A 17,630-nucleotide genomic window follows, 5' to 3' on the forward strand; every position below is an offset into this window, starting at 1 on the left:
TCTGTATGTCAAACTTAAGCCAAGAGATTTTAAGAGCGCCTCAAGGCAGTGACAGCAGGATCAACCACCGAACAGTCCACTTTTTTTGCAAACTTTCTCCACTTGATAGAGATACAGAAAATTATGCTTTTGTCAAGTAGGCTACTTGTGGTATACCTGAAATAGAGCTTGAATGCTGAGACCAGTGTTAAAACAGGGTCCTGCACCAGTGTAAGAAACAGTCAGTCTGAGGTTGTGTGTTGGGCAGGTTTCGACAGAGCGAATGTTCACCTGTGGCTTTGAATTGGCTTCTTTTCACCTGGTCTCTGCCATAGCTATAAGTAAGGGTAATCCCCTGTCAGGTACTCACAGAGTACAGTGTGGGAGATAGGGTAAGTGGGTCCAGAGGGAGTATGTGATAACCCAGGTGTAGACTGTCCTGCAACAAATCCTAGCAAAAAGTGCAGGAGGAAGCACCCAAGTAGCCTACAAGCACTCTAAACTGAAGTGGTATTAAAGTGTGTGACCAGAGGTGTGATGTAACCCCTGTCTATCCACCAGACGGAGCTCTGAGTGGTTGAATTATAGCAGCAAGTTTGAAAATTTAGCACTATAAAGTTAACATATTCCAAACCTAACCCCAATGTTACAGTAACGCTCATACAGGATAACCCTGTCTTACCTGCCCACAAAGTACAAACTTTGGCTATCACAGTGTACATACCCCCCAAAGAGGGCTTTAGGGACAGGGTTCCATAGTGATGGACCACAGCCCTGGACCTGTATAGCACCCTATGGCTAACTCAATGCATTGCACCAAGTGCCTAGGTGAGCACCCCATGCAGGATGTAGTGCCAGAAGCAACATTACAGACTGTCCCCATAGTGCATGGTCTGGGTATTGCTCTCAAGGTTTTACAGAGGTTGCACAAATACACATACAATGCTTCTGTATGGACTTTAGACAGTGATGGTTGATTGAAGAAATCTAAGAAAAAGGACAATGAAAAAGGAATAAAACTAGTGAACCTGATTTCTCTACAAAGGAAAAGTGGTCCATCCCCTTCAAGGACTAGCAAAAAAAACTGAGAACGCACCAAATGGGGTAAGGTCATAGTGGAGGTGGCCTTTGAGTAATACGGGAATGACAAAAGTCAAATAGAACTCGGTCCAGACCTTGGCTTCAACAGCATTACCGTTTAAGCCAGTGACTGAGAAGTAGGATGATACACAGGGGACTAGGGAATTCAGGACTGGTATGTTTTGAAGACCAGGGGTCATCGTCTAAAAGTTTGAGTTGATCTGTATAAAAGGTTCCTCTGTTCCAGTTTGGGGCAATGAGCATCACCACTGTCTTCTTTTCCTCTATCTTGCAGGGCAGTCGAGGAAGAACCTGCACTGGGGGAAAGGCATATAATAGCCTGAACTGAATCAATGGGATTATCAGAGCATTAGATGCTAGGTGCTTACAGGATTATTGGGTCCTGGCCATAAACAGGGGTAATTTGTTGTTGAACGTGGAGGTCAGCTTCAAATAAGGCAACCACAAGGCCTAGGATTCTCATGGTAAATTTCACAAAGAGGTTCAATTTCTTTATTTTAAGGTCTGCACGTGAGACCTTAGAGAGAAGCTGGGTTTGGTGGGAAGAAAGCCTCCCATCTAGTATGGGGCCTAGGTATTGCAGACAAGGGGAAAGCTGGAGTGCAGACTTTTAATAATTGGATTACCCAAACTAAGGCCTGAAGAATTTGGCTAGTCTGGACATTTGCAAGGGAGATGAATCCTTCTGGAGAAGGTAATCTAGGTAATCTGGATGCCACGATTTCTTAAAAGCTCAAGTAAGGGTTTAAACATCCTTGTGAATGCTCTGGGTGCAAAGGATAGCCCAAAACAGTAGTGTAACAAACCAAAGTGTTTATTTCCTAATGTGAAGCACAGATGAGGTGGATAAATAGGAATATGGGAGGTAGGAATCTTGAGTATCTACTGATCCCACATATTAACCTTATTTCAGAGAGGTAATAACTGACCTTGTGGATTCCATTTGAAACGTGTGAACTTGAAGGTACTTGTTTTGGGAATTTAGGTCCAAGATAGGTTGAATAACCCTGTTTTGCGTAGAATCTTTTGAATGTGTCCGCCAGCGGGAACAAAATTACTCCCTGGGGCAAGAGAAGGTTCAGGGCAGTTTGTAAATTTCACTGTCTTTGGGCAGATTTTGGTTGGTTTGAGCGACTAAAACAATGAGAGGGTAAAGTTGGAACTCTATTTTATATCACTTTGAAACCACAGGGCTGGGAGCCAGAGGAATGTTAGCAGTATAACAAATTCCACCATTTTTTGGAGCAAGTATACCCCAGCACTGTAGAGAGGGCTTTGTGACAGACTTAGCTGGCTTTGTGTTCCAAGTCATGCGTCAAGAGGAAGTGCTAAATTTTGGCTTTGAAGAAAATGAAACCGCTGGATGTTTTGGGACATTTTATGAATTTGTCAAGTGCCTCACAAGTGCATACAAGTGATGCATCCTTTATAGGCAGCTGCAGCTAACCAGACTTTCAGCCATACAATTCTGCACATACGGACAAAAAATTATACCCATTCTGGAAACGTGTCATATGACATGTTCAAGGACATTAACACAGAGAGGTAAGGTGAAAGGCATCGTTTGTAAGGGTTCAGCTGTTCTCAAAAGCAGGGTCCTGTCAATTGCTCATTGCCCTACTCCAATTAGCTGCGGTTTGACATACAGAAATTGCAGCAGAAGCCAATTGCAGGGGTGGACCCGCGAACGTGAAGCGGGCCTTTAAAAGCGCCTCAAATTTTCTGTCTGCAGAATCCTTACAATGAAGGATCATCTATAGGCACAGGAAGATACTTAAGACTGAGAGAGTATTATTAGAACAGTCCATTTAGTACTGAATTCTTTTTCACTGGATATAGCGCGGCAACAATTCTGAAGGGTGAAAACCTTTTTAGAAAAAATAAAAAGCCCACAAAATTCATGAATTGTCCATTCTATTTGTTCATGAATACAGAATATCTTTTTAGACTTTGCAAATCCTTTAGTACCCAGGAGCCTGGCAAGAAAATCAAGTGCGACTATACCAAGGCTTTTGCGGACAGTGGAAACAAACATATCTACGCTTGAAAGCATAGCATCAGGTATATGAGGCTGGGGGTGAGAAATCTTCCATGGCCTCCTCTAGTACCCCCTCCGGATCTTCTTTAAAGTTTTTCACGTCTACTTCTTCCAAGGGAGGTAGTTCCACTTTCAACACAGCTAGAGAAGGTGGAAGTGCAGACGAAGCGTTTTCCTTTTGGGCTCTGGACAGTGATGAATTAAGGCCGTTAGTTTTCCTGAGAAATTCTTGTGGGTTGCTTATGGATTGGGGTGCGTAAATTGGGTAAGCATGTTCAGGGAAGGATACACAGTAACCCAGGTGTTGACCATCCTATAGTGAAGGCCTTATTGCCAAAAAGGCAGAAGGTAGTGCCTAAGCAGCCGATAAAGCTTTTAAATAAAAGTTGGTAAGAATAGTGCTACCTGTGGTGTGATGTAACACCCTGTCATCCACTTAAGACTAAGCTCTGAAAGGCAGAAATTGAATGGAAAGTCAGTAGATGAATAAATTAAAACACATTTCCCAGTTTCCTGATCATTTTAAATGTAAAATTGAATCATCAGATCAGGGAGACACTAATAAGTATGGAGTATATTAAGTCCCACATTTGTTAAAGGGCTACAGTATCAGTCTGATACACAGGACAAACCTGTGTTACATTTCCATGTCATCAGCCCCTGTATGGGTCCAGATGGCGCCGATCACTGTTGGCATACCCCCTGCGGAGTCTTCAGGGTTGCGCACTATAGGCATGGACCACAGCCCTGAACCTGTATAGCATCCAGTCACTAACTACACGCACTGCACCAAATGCAGAGGTGAGATCCCAAGCAGGAGTCAGTGCACATAACAATAATACACACCTTGCCCACAGTGTGGGGTCGGGGTACCAAGGTTTTACTGAAGTTGCCTCAATCCGGATGCTTTAATTGTTTTAGTAAGCAGTGATGAGGTTGAATGAAGAGTTAATTAAAGAATTCCAAGTGAATAAGAACAAACTGAGCATAGATACTTCTCATAAGGCAAAAGATGATCACATACAGGACACTAGGTCTCAGAGAGGGGTAGGATTATAGGGGTGTGTCCAAGGTGTGGGGGGGGCCATGGCCAAAAGCTTGGCTCAGGTAACTGCAAGCATGTAATGTATTTCTCTCCATGTTAGTCTATGGCCTCATGCCCACCATGGCGTTTTTGAGCTGTAAATGGCATAGCCGTTATTAAGCTGCAAAAAAAAAAAAAAACCCAGGACAAGTGCATTCTGAGGCTCAGCGCTAGCGCTGTAAAAACACCAGACGCCGGCAAAAGGTGTTAAACGCGAATTTACGAGGCTTAATGCTGTGTTAAGCCTCGTCCGGCGTTTCCTGTGGGAGCTCACTGATTTGAATAGAGGTCGCACCGGATCAAGAGAATGCGACTTGTGTGCTGAGAATCTTGAAGGGGGAAATTTAAAAAAAAAAAAAATAATAATTTGCGTGAGGATCTCCCAGATCCCAGAGTTTTGTTTTTTACTTGGTTATAACATAACTGGAGGGTGAGGGCAAAAACTGAATTTCTACTAATGAGGAATATAATAATAATATTAAATATATATATGTGTGTGTGTGTGTGTGTGTGTGTGTGTGTGTGTGTGTATATATATATCTCTATATCTATCAGTATAGTACTGGAGTACTGGACTATAAAATAAATAAAAGGCAAGACTTAACAGGTCCAAAATATACCGGCTACTGTAACTTTTTCCTGAGGTGGTTCTGCAACTTCACAAAATGTAAATCAAAAGGCTATGATGCAACTTCCGAAATAGCAGGATTATGAACACTGAAAATGTACATTAGACGCATATAACACTTTTGGGGTTTGGATCTGTTTAAAGAAGAGTATGATTAGCTAGGCACAACCCTCTTGTCACTTAGTGAGGTTTCTCACTGTTTAACAGAAAACACAAGCACCAGACGAAAAAATAAAACTCACCAAAGAATACAAAGTTTAGGATACAGTATTCCTTAACTCTTTCCCTTAAATATGGATACAAAAAAATAACATTTCACTTTTTCGCACACAAAAAAGCATATTAATGTTAAACTAAAAAACAAAATAAAATAAACACAACAGAAAAATTACCAAAGGAAGAGGGGAAATGAAAACAAGATGTGGGAATATTCAATTTTACTATTAAGTCTTTAATAGGAAGAAGCTCTTAGTTTAAGAGCATTGTAAAAGTCCGGCTTTGTTGAAAGTATTCCAGTCCAAAGGCAGCTGCTTGAGGGTATGCAGAGGTGATTAGATCCAAGCAAGGAGTCCCTCTACCTGTTCAGTAACCAATTTGTTCCTGCAAAGACTGGAATCCAAATGTAAAAATCAACTACTGGAGAAAGCAATTTGTACACTGAGTAAGTTGGAGGGCAGAGAGGAAAAACAAAACCAAACCAAAGAAAAAAAAAAAAAAAAAAAAACTAAAATTTGCACGTATAAAAGAAAGTTAAATTCCGGAAAAGGCAATTCAGATTGCACAGCTGTTAACAAGAAAGGAGAGAAGAGGATTTCTTTCAGCTCATCAATATGATGAGTTGATTCATTGTCAGCATCCAAGCAAGCATTCTACATGATGTTTAGTTTGGATACCACCCTGATCCCCTTCAAAACTATTAAAAAAAATAATTAGGGACTGAATGTATTATCTGGCTTACTTAAAGTGAACAAAAAGATAGTACAGTTCCTGGGGTGGATGAAAAGTCTGTGTCCTCAGTCCAGCCTTAAATTAGGAGCTGGTCTTAAAATACTCCATGAGGCATTAAAGAAAGAGGAAGCTGTGGATTGTCACCCTGCCAGGTGAGGACAACCATCATATGGTGACAAGGTAAGCAGGTGCTATGTACTGGATGTAGGTGGCTTGTCTCCTTCATCGCTAGGTGCTGAGGGAAAACAAAAAAAACAATAGTTAAAAAAGTGTAGCGCAACATCCAAAGTAGCAAAGAGAAATTTTAGGAAAAATGTTAACAAGCATAATAATAGTGAGTGAAACAGAAAAAAAAAAAAAAAAAAAAAACAAAACTCAGCAACTTGCTAATTTCTGCTACAGTGCCCCAAGCCTCAAGCAACAAAGCTGAGAAATCATAATGCAAAGAAACTGGCAAGGTATCAAAAGTTTTTGGAGGATAACAAATTATATTACATTTTGCACTGCAACCACTATGAGAATATACAGTTTTTACAAGCTCAGCACTTTAGGTATTTGCAATTAGTCATCTCATTAAAGCACTTTGTAAGGCATAATCTATCGGGTACATATAGAAAGCACAAGGTCTGTGGTCTGTTGAAACAAGAAGTGATAGAAAATCCTGAGTGATCACCAGAATAGAGGGAAACAAATATTCCAATGGGACATAGTTACAACATCCTAAAAGGATTTAACTTTTGGAGACTACCAACTTCCCGTTGCATTTCAAGTGAATTGGCTTTGTATTTAAATATAAACAAAGCAGATGTAACATGACATCACAGGAGGGGGTGCAATATGGCCAATACTGATGAATTATAATAGTCTTGGCATAAAATCTCCATGTATTTAAACCTCAATGGATTTAGAAAGTCTTTGGCGTTCGAAATACTCTATATGTATTGAATTATAGTTCACAGAAATCCAACTAGTAAAATTTTCTTTCAGCAGGTCGGAACTGCATTTTTTTTTTTTTTCAACCCTCTCCTCCTACATCACAATCTATTACATCAGTGTTCTCAGCCCCCCACATATCACAGTCCCACCTTCACAATAGTGAACTGAACCCCCTTCAAATCACCCCCCCCCCTTTATTCACAGCAGTCCTCAATCCCCCTTCAAGTCATCATCCCCACCCCACAGTACTGACCTCCGCCCCTTTCACATCATCCCCCAGAAAAACGGCACCCCTTCAAATCCCCCACAACATTGCCCCCCTTTACACCCCCTCCCCCACAGCACTGCCCCCCAACAGTAGTGTGCTCTGCCCTCTTCACATCAAACATCTGCCCCATAGCACTGCGCCCCCCCCAAGCACTGGCCCCCTCACACATCACAACCCCCCCCCCCCTCCACAGTAGTATGCTCTGCCCCACACACACACAGCCAGCGTAGTTTCCTCTGCCCCTTTTCACACGATAAGCCCACTCGGACCTGTCTTTCTGTTTTTCAGGCAGATCAGAGTGGGCCACCCATTGACTCCTATGGGCAGGCAGATGTTAGCAGAGATGTGTCAGCTGACAACCGCCTGCCATCCGATCTGCTAAAATAAGACTTATGGCGATATGTTCAACTATCCGTCTGGTGGATCGGATCTGATGGGCTCTGACAGGTCCTTCTCTGCTCAGTGTTATTCGCCGGCTCAATGGAGATCAACGGAGCTATCTCCCGCTGAGCTGGCGGACGCCACTGAGCAGATCCGCCCTGTGTGAAAGGGGCCTTAGACAGAGCAGAGAGTGAAAGGCAGAACGTTTCTGGACCGAGTGTGGGGGCACAGCACAGAGTGCAGGAGCTGCCGAGGTAAATTTTTTTGTATTAACCAGTGGGTTATTTGCTGCTAAGACCACCCTGCATCCAATCACCTGCTGGTTAACTTCAAAATTTAACCCTGGCAGTTCCCACTCCAGCACTCCATTCAATGTTGTGCCTCCCACAGTCGATCCTATCTCCTGCTCTCCACTTTGCTCTTATAATAATAGCAGCGGAGGCTTGGTGAAAGAAGCGGCTCCTAAACAGCACGACCGTGGTCTGGATGGAACAGTGGCTCAATCTGGATCTGGACCGCGGTCCGCCATTTAATGATACCTGCTCTATAATCAATGTATAAATGCTATGACTCCACATTCCACATTTGAGGGTTTTGAATTCATCAATGGTAAATATACCACAAGAGGGAGTCATACGGGTTCCCAATTAACCTTTACTCAGGCCCTGCTTAAGATGATCAAAATCAAGAAAGAAGGGGATACTGATGACAAGCCAAAGCTGTAGGTATCCACAAAAGAAGTTTCGAGTTAAAGGGAATTTAGCTTGTAATTGGTAATAAGCAGTTAAGGACCACCATATAGAGATATAGAAAATAGAATATATATATACATACATACACACACACACATACACACACACACACACACACACACACACACTATCTCTCTCTATCTCAAATATATCTCACACATGATTCTGCACTTCCGCCTAGGGGGAAGCACCTCGCCGGGAGGCTGCTTCTACTGTGATTACTCAGAAGCCAATCTGCGAGTTCCGGGGAATAGATGTCCGCCAGCACACGCCAGTCAGTAATTGGGCAGAGACAGTAGACCGGAGCTCCCCCTATGTAAACAAGACAGATCTCCGTTCTGACAGGGGGGGGGCGGGGGGCGTATTTTGTGTCCCCCGTAATTTCCCTGAGTAAAAGCAGCACACCTAGTACAGTAAAGCATTGTGATTATGTGTCAGTATTACATTATATATCCCTGTATGTTGCGGTCATTCAGGTGCTTATCTAATAGTTTCTTGAAGCCATCGATGCTCCCCGCTGAGACCACCGCCTGTGGAAGGGAATACCACATCCTTGCCGCTCTTGCAGTAAATAAGCCTCTACGTAGTTTAAAGGTTAAACCTCTTTTCTTCTAATTTTAATGAGTGGCCACGAGTCTTGTTAAACTCTCTTCTGCGAAAAAGTTTTATTTCTATTGTAGGGTCACCAGTATGGTATTTGTATATTGAAATCATATCCCCTCTCAAGCATCTCTTCTCCAGAGAGAATAAGTTCAGTGGTCGCAACCTTTCCTCATAACTAAGATTTATTAGCTTTGTTGCCCTTCTTTGTACTCGCTCCATTTCCAGTACATCCTTCCTGGGGACTGGTGCCCAGAACTGGACAGCATACTCTAGGTGCGGCTGGACCAGAGTCTTGTAGAGCGGGAGAATTATCATTTTATCTCTGGAATTGATCCCCTTTTTAATGCATGCCAATATTCTGTTTGCTTTGTTAGCAGCAGCTTGGCATTGCATGCCATTGCTGAGCCGATCATCTACTAGGTCCTTTTCCATCCTAGATTCCCCCAGAGGTTCTCCCCCCAGTGTATAGATTGCATTCATATTTTTGCCACCCAAATGCATTATTTTACATTTTTCTACATTGAACCTCATCTGCCATGTAGTTGCCCACCCCATTAATTTGTTCAAATCTTTTTGCAAGGTTTCCACATCCTGCGGAGAAGTTATTGCCCTGCTTAGCTTAGTGTCGTCTGCAAATACAGAGATTGAACTGTTTATCCCATCCTCCAGGTCGTTTATGAACAAATTAAATAGGATTGGTCCCAGCACAGAACACTGGGGAACCCCACTACCTACCCCTGACCATTCAGAGTACTCCCCATTTATCACCACCCTCTGAACTCGCCCTTGTAGCCAGTTTTCAATCCATGTACTCACCCTATGGTCCATGCCAATGGACCTTATTTTGTACAGTAAACGTTTAAGGAGAACTGTGTCAAATGCTTTTGCAAAATCCAGATACACCACGTCTACGGGCCTTCCTTTATCTAGATGGCAACTCACCTCCTCATAGAAGGTTAGTAGATTGGTTTGGCAAGAATGGTTCTTCATGAATCCATGCTGATTACTACTAATGATACCGTTCTCATTACTAAAATCTTGTATATAGTCCCTTATCATCCTCTCCGAAAGTTTACATACTATTGATGTTAGGCTAACTGGTCTGTAATTCCCAGGGATGTATTTTGAGCCCTTTTTAAATATTGGTGCTACATTGGCTTTTTTCCAATGGTGGTACCATTCCAGTCAGTAGACTGTCTGTAAAAATTAGGAACAACGGTCTGGCAATCACTTGACTGAGTTCCCCAAGTACCCTCGGATGCAAGCCATCTGGTCCCGGTGATTTATTAATGTTAAGTTTCTCAAGTCTAATTTTAATTCTGTCCTCTGTTAACCATGGAGGTGCTTCCTGTGTTGTGTCAGAAGGATAAATACTGCAGTTTTGGTTACTAGTCGTGAAGACTGAGAAGAATAAATTCAATACCGTCGCCATCTCCCCATCCTTTGTAACCAGATGTCCTTCCTCATTCTTTATGGGGCCAATATGGTCTGTCCTCCCTTTTTTACTGTTTACATACTTAAAGAATTTCTTGGGATTTATTTTGCTCTCCTCCGTTATGTGTCGTTCATGTTCTATCTTAGCCGTCCTAATTGCACCCTTACATTTCTTGTTGCATTCCTTATAAAGTCTGAATGCTGAGGATGATCCCTCAACCTTGTATTTTTTTGAAGGCCTTCTCCTTTGCTTTTATATGCATTTTTACATTGGAGTTAAGCCATCCAGGACTTTTGCTCGCTCTTTTAAATTTATTACCCAATGGGATACATTGGCTAATGCCCTTATTTAATATACTCTTAAAGCAAACCCATCTCTCCTCCGTATTCTTTGTTCCTAATATTTTATCCCAATCTATGCCTTTTAGCAAGGTTTGTAGTTTAAATTCAGTGTCTTTGTATTCCCTTTATGTTTCCTATTCGTGTGATTCATACTGAAACTAATTGACCCGTGATCGCTGTTACCTAAATTGCCGTTTTTCCACAACCGTGATCAGGTCTGTATTGTTGGTAATCAGTAGATCCAGTAATGTTTTATTTCTAGTTGGTACGTCTACCATCTGACCCATAAAATTGTCCTGCAAGACGTTAAGGAACTGGCGAGCCTTAAATGAATGCGCGGTTCCCTCCGCCCAGTCTATGTCTGGATAATTAAAATCCCCCATTATGATAACACTTCCCATCCTTGTTGTTAATCCAAATTGTGATAGGAGATCTGTCTCTACTTCCTCCCTCAGGTTAGGGGGCCTGTAGCATACTCCCAGTATTATTTTCCCCTTAGCTTCATCCCTTTGGAGCTCTACCCATAAGGATTCCACCTCCTCCCTACCTCTCTCAGTGATGTCATCTCGCACATTCACTTGTACATTATTCTTGATATATAGGCATACCCCTCCCCCTTTTTTACCCTCTCTATCCTTGCGGTAAAGGGTATACCCTTGAATGTTTGCCAGCCAATCATGAGAGCTGTTGAACCAGGTCTCTTAAATTCCCACAAAATCCAAATCCTCCTCGTACAACAGTATCTCTAGTTCCCCCATCTTGTCCGTCATGCTTCTGGCATTGGTGAACATGCCACATAGTTTAGACCGGTTGCATATTGTCCTCGTATTGGGTGTTTCGAGATTGCAACTAGGACTTGCTACTATACTTACCTTGTGTTTTTGTGCTTTGGTCAACCTACCACTAATGCCCCCAATACTACCCTCTGGAATATCTTCCACGCTGACTATCTCTACCTCTGGACCCTCCCCCCCATCACCTGGTTTAAAAACCCCTCTAACTTTTTGGCCATCTTCATTCCCAGCAGATCTGCACCCTCCTCATTTAGGTGCAGTTCGTCCCTTCTATAGTACTTGTTATCGACTGAGAAGTCGGCCCAGTCCTCCAGGAACCCAAACCCCTCCTTACTACACCAGCTTTTCAGCCACTTGTTTACTTCCCTAATCTCCCTCTGCCTTTCTGGTGTAGCTCGATGTACCGGTAGTATTCCTGAGAATACTACCTTGGGAGGTCCTTTTCCTCAATTTAGTCCCTAAAATCGTTCTTTAGGACACTCCATCTGCCTCGGACTTTGTCATTGGTGCCAACGTGCACCATGACAGCTGGGTCTTCCCCAGCCCCTCCCAGTAATCTGTCCACAAGATCCGTGATGTGCCGAACCCGAGCGCCCAGTAGACAACATACTGTTCGGCGCTTCAGGTCTTGGTTACAGATTGCCCTCTCTGTCCTTCTAAGAATTGAGTCCCCTACCACCAGAATCTGTCTTTCCTTTCCCTTCGCTGCCCCCCCACTCTCACTGGAGGAGTTCTTCCCCTGGCAGCTAGGAGAGTCCCTCAGCTCCAGCAGTGCTGGCCCCTGACTGGTTTCACCAATGTCACTCAATGGAGCAAACTTATTGGGATGCTCCAGTCCTGGATCGGCCTCCCTGGCACTTCCCCCTCTACCTTTCCTGACTGTCACCCATCTACTCTTTGCTAGTGCCTGAACCTCTTTGTCTCCACCCACCACTGTGCTGGCCCCTGCCGGCACCTGCCGTGTACGTTTCTGGCTCTTTTTTAGTATGGAGGGACTTCTCAGTGCTGACAGTTGCTTCCCCAGATTCAGAACCTGGGCTTCCAGGGAAACAATGTGCTTACATTTTGCACAGCACTATTCGCCCTCGATCGGATGATCAAGGAACGCATACATGCAGCAAGATGTACAAAGAGTCGCCTCTCCACATCCGCCAGGCATCGTACCTATTAAATTTAGTGAGGATTAGGGATTATACCCTGTCCAAATTACCTAACAGCTAGCTTCCTGGCACGAATACTCAAGACAATACACAGGTACACAACAAGACAATACACAGGTACACAACAAGACAATACACAGGTACACAACAAGACAACACACCGGTACACAACAAGACAATACACAGGTACTCACAGACCTACGTGCTCTGGCAGAACAGTTGCAGGCCTACGTGCACTGGCAGGCCTACGTGCACTGGCAGCTAGCTTCCTGGCACTAATACACAAGACCATACACAGGTACTCACAGACCTACGTGCACTCGCAGAACAGTTGCAGACCTACGTGCACTCGCAGGCCATTCACAGACCTACGTGCACTCGCAGACCTACCCTACCTACCTTTTGATCACCCTAGATCTTTAACCCCTTCTCAGTCAGTGTCATTAGTATAGTGACCGTGCATATTTTAACACTGATCACTGTATTAGTATCATTGGTTCCTACAAAGTGTCAGTTAATGTCTGACTCCCCGCCACAATATCGCAGTCCAGCTATAAGTCCCTGATCGCCATTACTAGTATAACAAATTAAAAGAAAAAATCCAGTACATCTACCATAGTTTGCAGATTCTATAACTTTTGCGTAAACCAATCAATGTAAACTTATTGGGATTTTTTTTTTTTTTACCAAAAATATGTAGCAGAATACATATTGGCCTAAATTTATGAAGAAATTTGATTTTTTTTATTTCAATTTTTTTTATTGGATAGGTTTTATAGCAGAAAGTAAAAAATACCTTTTTTGTTTATAGTGCAAAAAATAAAAAAAACGCAATGGTGATCAAAAACACCACCAAAATAAAACTGAGGGGGGGGGGGGGGAATGATATACCGGCGTAGAACATGCACTTTCACCCTGAAAATCGGGTGCAAATATAGTGCATGTGTATTATACTCCGATCGTTTTGGGCTGCCTCGGCGGGGACAGGGGCAGGACGAGCGCGTCAGATTTCATACAGTGAGAATCTCCTGTTTTCTCGGCAGCCTCTGTAATAGGAAGTCCCGTCTCCTGGGCTGGCATTGCACCACTGTTCTGTCTATCACAGCCGGCCCAGAAGGCGGGACTTTGTATTAAAAAGGCTGCCGAGTAAACAGGGGCATGTAATCTGTAGGGCGCTCGTCCCGTCCCCTCTGAGGTAGCAGTAAGGTGAGGCTGCATTGATGGCACGTGAGGCTGCAGATGGGCGTTAATCAAGCTGCATTGGTGGCAATGGTGAGGCTGCAGCTGGGCATTAATCAAGCTGCACTGGGGCAATAGTGAGGCTGCAGCTGGGCATTAATCAAGCTGCATTGGGGCAATGGTGAGGCTGCAGATGGGCATGAATCAAGCTGCACTGGGGCAATGGTGAGGCTGCAGATGGGCATTAATCAAGCTACATTGGGGCAATGGTGAGGCTGCAGATGAGCATTAAACAAGCTGCATTGGTAGCAATGGTGAGGCTGCAGATGGGCATTGATCAGGCTGCAGATGGCCACTGACCTTTATTTTGATCGACAGATCCCGATTTAAAATGTAAGTTTGTTCCCTGAAACTTCCCTCTTAAAGCGAAGGTGCGTGTTATACGCCGATACATACGGTACAATTTATTTGGGTACAGCATTGCATGACTGCGCAATTGTCAGTTAAAGTAACGCATCGCCTAAAATGGCCTGGTCATAAAGGGGACTCTTGCGGAGGTCAAGTGGTTAAGGTTAAAGAGCCTTACTGGAACAACTGGCCTAAAGAAAAAATAGATGTTCCATAAAAGTTTTTAAAACCAAGTGCAGATCCAAGCAGCTTGAATAAATATCGCAGTCATGCATGGCAGGTTTCTGAAAGGTTTTAAATAATAAATACATTGACTTGCCAAGAAATGCAATATTACTTCACACCATAGTTTAACGAATACTAAAAATTGCTCTAGCTACTCTGGTGCAAGTATATTTACCAACTGTGGTTGTGACAGCAGGCGTAAGGACATCATCATCATCACTGTCTTCCTCATTGCACTGGGCCACCTCCCTGACTGGTTCAGGGCACTTGGTCTCTGTCTCCTGCTCTACATGACTCCTTAGAGCAAGGATGCGATGGTGAATAGCAGCAAAAAGCTGACCTGTGTCTTTAGAGCTTGCCTTTAAAGAGAGAAAAGAAACATGCTCAATTAAAGCAGGAGATACATTCTACAAAATATGAAAATCAGTTAAATACTCACAGATATTAGAAAGACTTTTACACCCTGGTCTTCTGTGTCCATTGCAGTAATCCTTATGCTCTTCTCACTAGCTTTGTCTATCTGCATCTGAGCCCAGAGCTTAGTGTTGAGAATTAATCGCAGACTGCCTTGAGTGCGCATCACTGGGCAGGAAAAGTCACATATAAAAGATTAAACAATTGCTGCCTTTCCATGTCCTAAACAATCAGAATAGGCCTCCTCAACTGTGACTGCACAGAGGTCTAAAGCTCAAGCTATGAAATTAGTGGCTGCATTCTTTGAAACATTAAATACCAGTAACATATAAGACTTGCCCTATGACCACAATTGCATCGTAATACAGTAGACAAAAATTACTAGCTAATGAAAATGGGGTCACATATGTAAAATGTATCTACCATTTATACTTTAAGGGGGAGAGAAGAGGAATGAAGAAAAAGATGACCTTTTTGTTACCAGGTTAATCACCACTATATACAGTGCATTCATAAAGTATTGAGACACCCCCCCTTCAGTTTTTTCACTTATGCCAATGTGACATATCAGTTTTCCTGACAGGCTCCATGTGGCAGCATACGTTTGCGTAGCCCTGTCCTCGCTCCTACCCCATAGGAACCCACTCTCATAAATTTTCAGGCTGAGCCAGAGGCCATGTTCCTTTTTTGTCCTCCTCACTCATAGGACCATTTTGTATGAATTTTTCCTACCTTTTGGAAGTATTGGTGGCCGGGTCTCATGCGGGACAGCTGTGTGGATGTCAGGAGTGTCCAGAGGTCTTCCAGGATGGTTCACCAAGACCCCAGCTATCAGCAGAGTGGTGTTATGGCCCACACTTGCGCAGTAGATCGATACCTGCAAAACAAAGGCCCAGCCAATGGCGGGCATTTGTGCTGGTCTGATGCCCTGCTAACAGCGGTCTAGGTTACGTGAGTATGGTTGGCTTGAGATCAGAAGGGACCAGACACCATGCGGGCTTGAACAGCAATTGTACGTTATATTTTTTTTCTTAAAAATGCGTAATTCTCCCTTAGGTATAGGCTAGCTGGGATTTATTCCTTACTGCAACAGGTCGGGCCGATTCCAGCAGATGTGATTTTAGGAAGAGTACTCCTCCTCTAGACAGGGATCCCTGTGTCAAGAATACAGAGGGAGTGCTCAGAACCCTACAAGAGATTGGCTGGCTAGTCTTTCAAAAGGGTCACGTGACTCCGCACGTATCAGAGAGCTTAATTCATTACGGTTCAGGGTACATTGTTTTTGCCATTAGAGCATACCAGTGATAGGACGCTGGGTAATCCTGGCTTTCCTCTCTTCACCTGTCAGCGTCTTAATACCTGATGATCAGGACCACGGTTTCTCCCATCCCTATATTGCGGTGTGCTCAATGGAAATGGCCTCCTGTCCCGAAAGGGTCTTTTTCTCCAATGTTGATTATGCACCCAGCAATTCATGTCTCGCAAACAGGCAGCTGAAACCTTGGGTGCTGGCACAGTAATAAATCTGTGCTGCTGAGATGTATTACCAGTAGAACTCCCCGGTTGGGCAGTTGTTTTGAACATACTGGTTTTCTGGACAGCTTTTTTATGCTCCCTTTACCCTTTATCACCTGACAGCAGACCTTTTAGTCTCCAGTGAGCCTGAAAAACATCACAGTGGTGTCCTACATCAGGGGGCAGGTCAGAACCTGAAGGGCTAGTCCACTGAGAGGAGATAGAAATGACTGATCTGGGTAGAGTAGAGTTTCTCCATCATCTCATTTGAGTCTACATTCAGAACGTCTGGGAAGAATCAGGCCTTGGTTCCTGCCTTTGATAGCAGGTTATCGGATTGATCCTTTCTCTCGGATGAGATCTTCTGTCACAGAGTGCAATACTCCACCCTTGTTCATCTCTTCCAGTTTCTCATCCTGGCAGGAAGAGACTGATCAGGCTTGGCTGTCGTTTCTCTAAGCTAATTATTCTAATCCTTTTGTAGGATTTAAAGATAAGGACTGCTTTGTTTTCTTTGCACCTGACCAGAGGACTGAAGCAATTCTGGACTTCAAATGATCCTAAAGTTTTCTTAAAGGGCATATCTCAGCAGTCCCGGTCATATCCAATGTCTCGTGGGTAGACTATCCCTTACTCATCCAATACTTTGATGGGGGGGGCTGCTTCTGAAAATCGAAGGAGAGCCAAAGCTCTCTAGGTGGGATTTACTACTTGCTCTGGACTTCCTTGCCAGCTCCAGATGAGACCTCTTTTCAGTCCAGCTTAGGTAAAGACTGAGCTATGAAGACCTGTATTCTAAGTGCTATCCCTTCAGATGGGAAGTTTGCCTAGATCAAATGTTCAGGCTAGGAAGGATCCTTTGGTGACTTACAGCTCCAGGTGGCATCACCTTCAGGCCAGTTGGAGTAAGGATTGAGCCATGTCATTCTCTCTAGGGGCTATATCCTCAGCGAGAAGTTTACCAGAATCAGGACCCTTAGGACCCTTTGGCAGTTTGCTGCTCCAGATGGGATCTCTTTCAGTCCAGTTTTGAGTAAAAGGTTCGGTCATGAAGGCAGATCCCGGGAAACCAACTGACTGAAGGCAGGGTTCTTTTTCCCTTCAGTCAGTTGGTTTCCCGGGATCTGGGCCTTCTTGCCAGCATTCTGGCTAGTATGTGTAGTGTTTATATCCATACTGGGTTGCAATCTGAGGTGGCTTCAGCAGCCTATGAGAACAAAAGCTTTGTTCCTCCCATATGCAGGACCACCAAAGAAAGCTAGTTCCAGGCCATGGATATTGGGGATACTTCGAGCATGTTCTCAAGCGCAGAGTTTTAGGATATATTTGTCACTCTTACCAGCAGAACCGGCAAGACAGTGATATCATCCAGAATAATTGTTGGATGGGTCATTCAAGCTAGCCATTAGGCTTATAAAGCTTAGAGCTTGATTCCTAAGGA

The 17,630-nt window shown here is 43.7% G+C and overlaps 1 protein-coding gene across 2 annotated transcripts in view; it reads right to left on the bottom strand.

Moving 5' to 3' along the window:
* Positions 1-5,086: 5,086 nt before the first annotated feature.
* The window catches only part of RANBP3 (RAN binding protein 3), a 114,733-nt gene continuing 102,189 nt past the window's right edge, over positions 5,087-17,630 (bottom strand). For both annotated transcript variants that reach the window (XM_073598993.1, XM_073598985.1), the window contains 3 exons: positions 14,700-14,842; positions 14,436-14,619; positions 5,087-6,013 (listed from right to left, as the gene is read on the bottom strand). In XM_073598993.1, coding sequence (XP_073455094.1) covers positions 5,970-6,013; positions 14,436-14,619; positions 14,700-14,842 — 371 coding nt within the window. In that variant the 3' untranslated portion in view covers positions 5,087-5,969. The remainder of the gene's footprint in view (positions 6,014-14,435; positions 14,620-14,699; positions 14,843-17,630) is intronic.

Source organism: Aquarana catesbeiana, linkage group LG01 (genome assembly GCF_042186555.1).
Source record: "Aquarana catesbeiana isolate 2022-GZ linkage group LG01, ASM4218655v1, whole genome shotgun sequence".
Taxonomy (NCBI): Eukaryota; Metazoa; Chordata; class Amphibia; order Anura; family Ranidae; genus Aquarana; species Aquarana catesbeiana.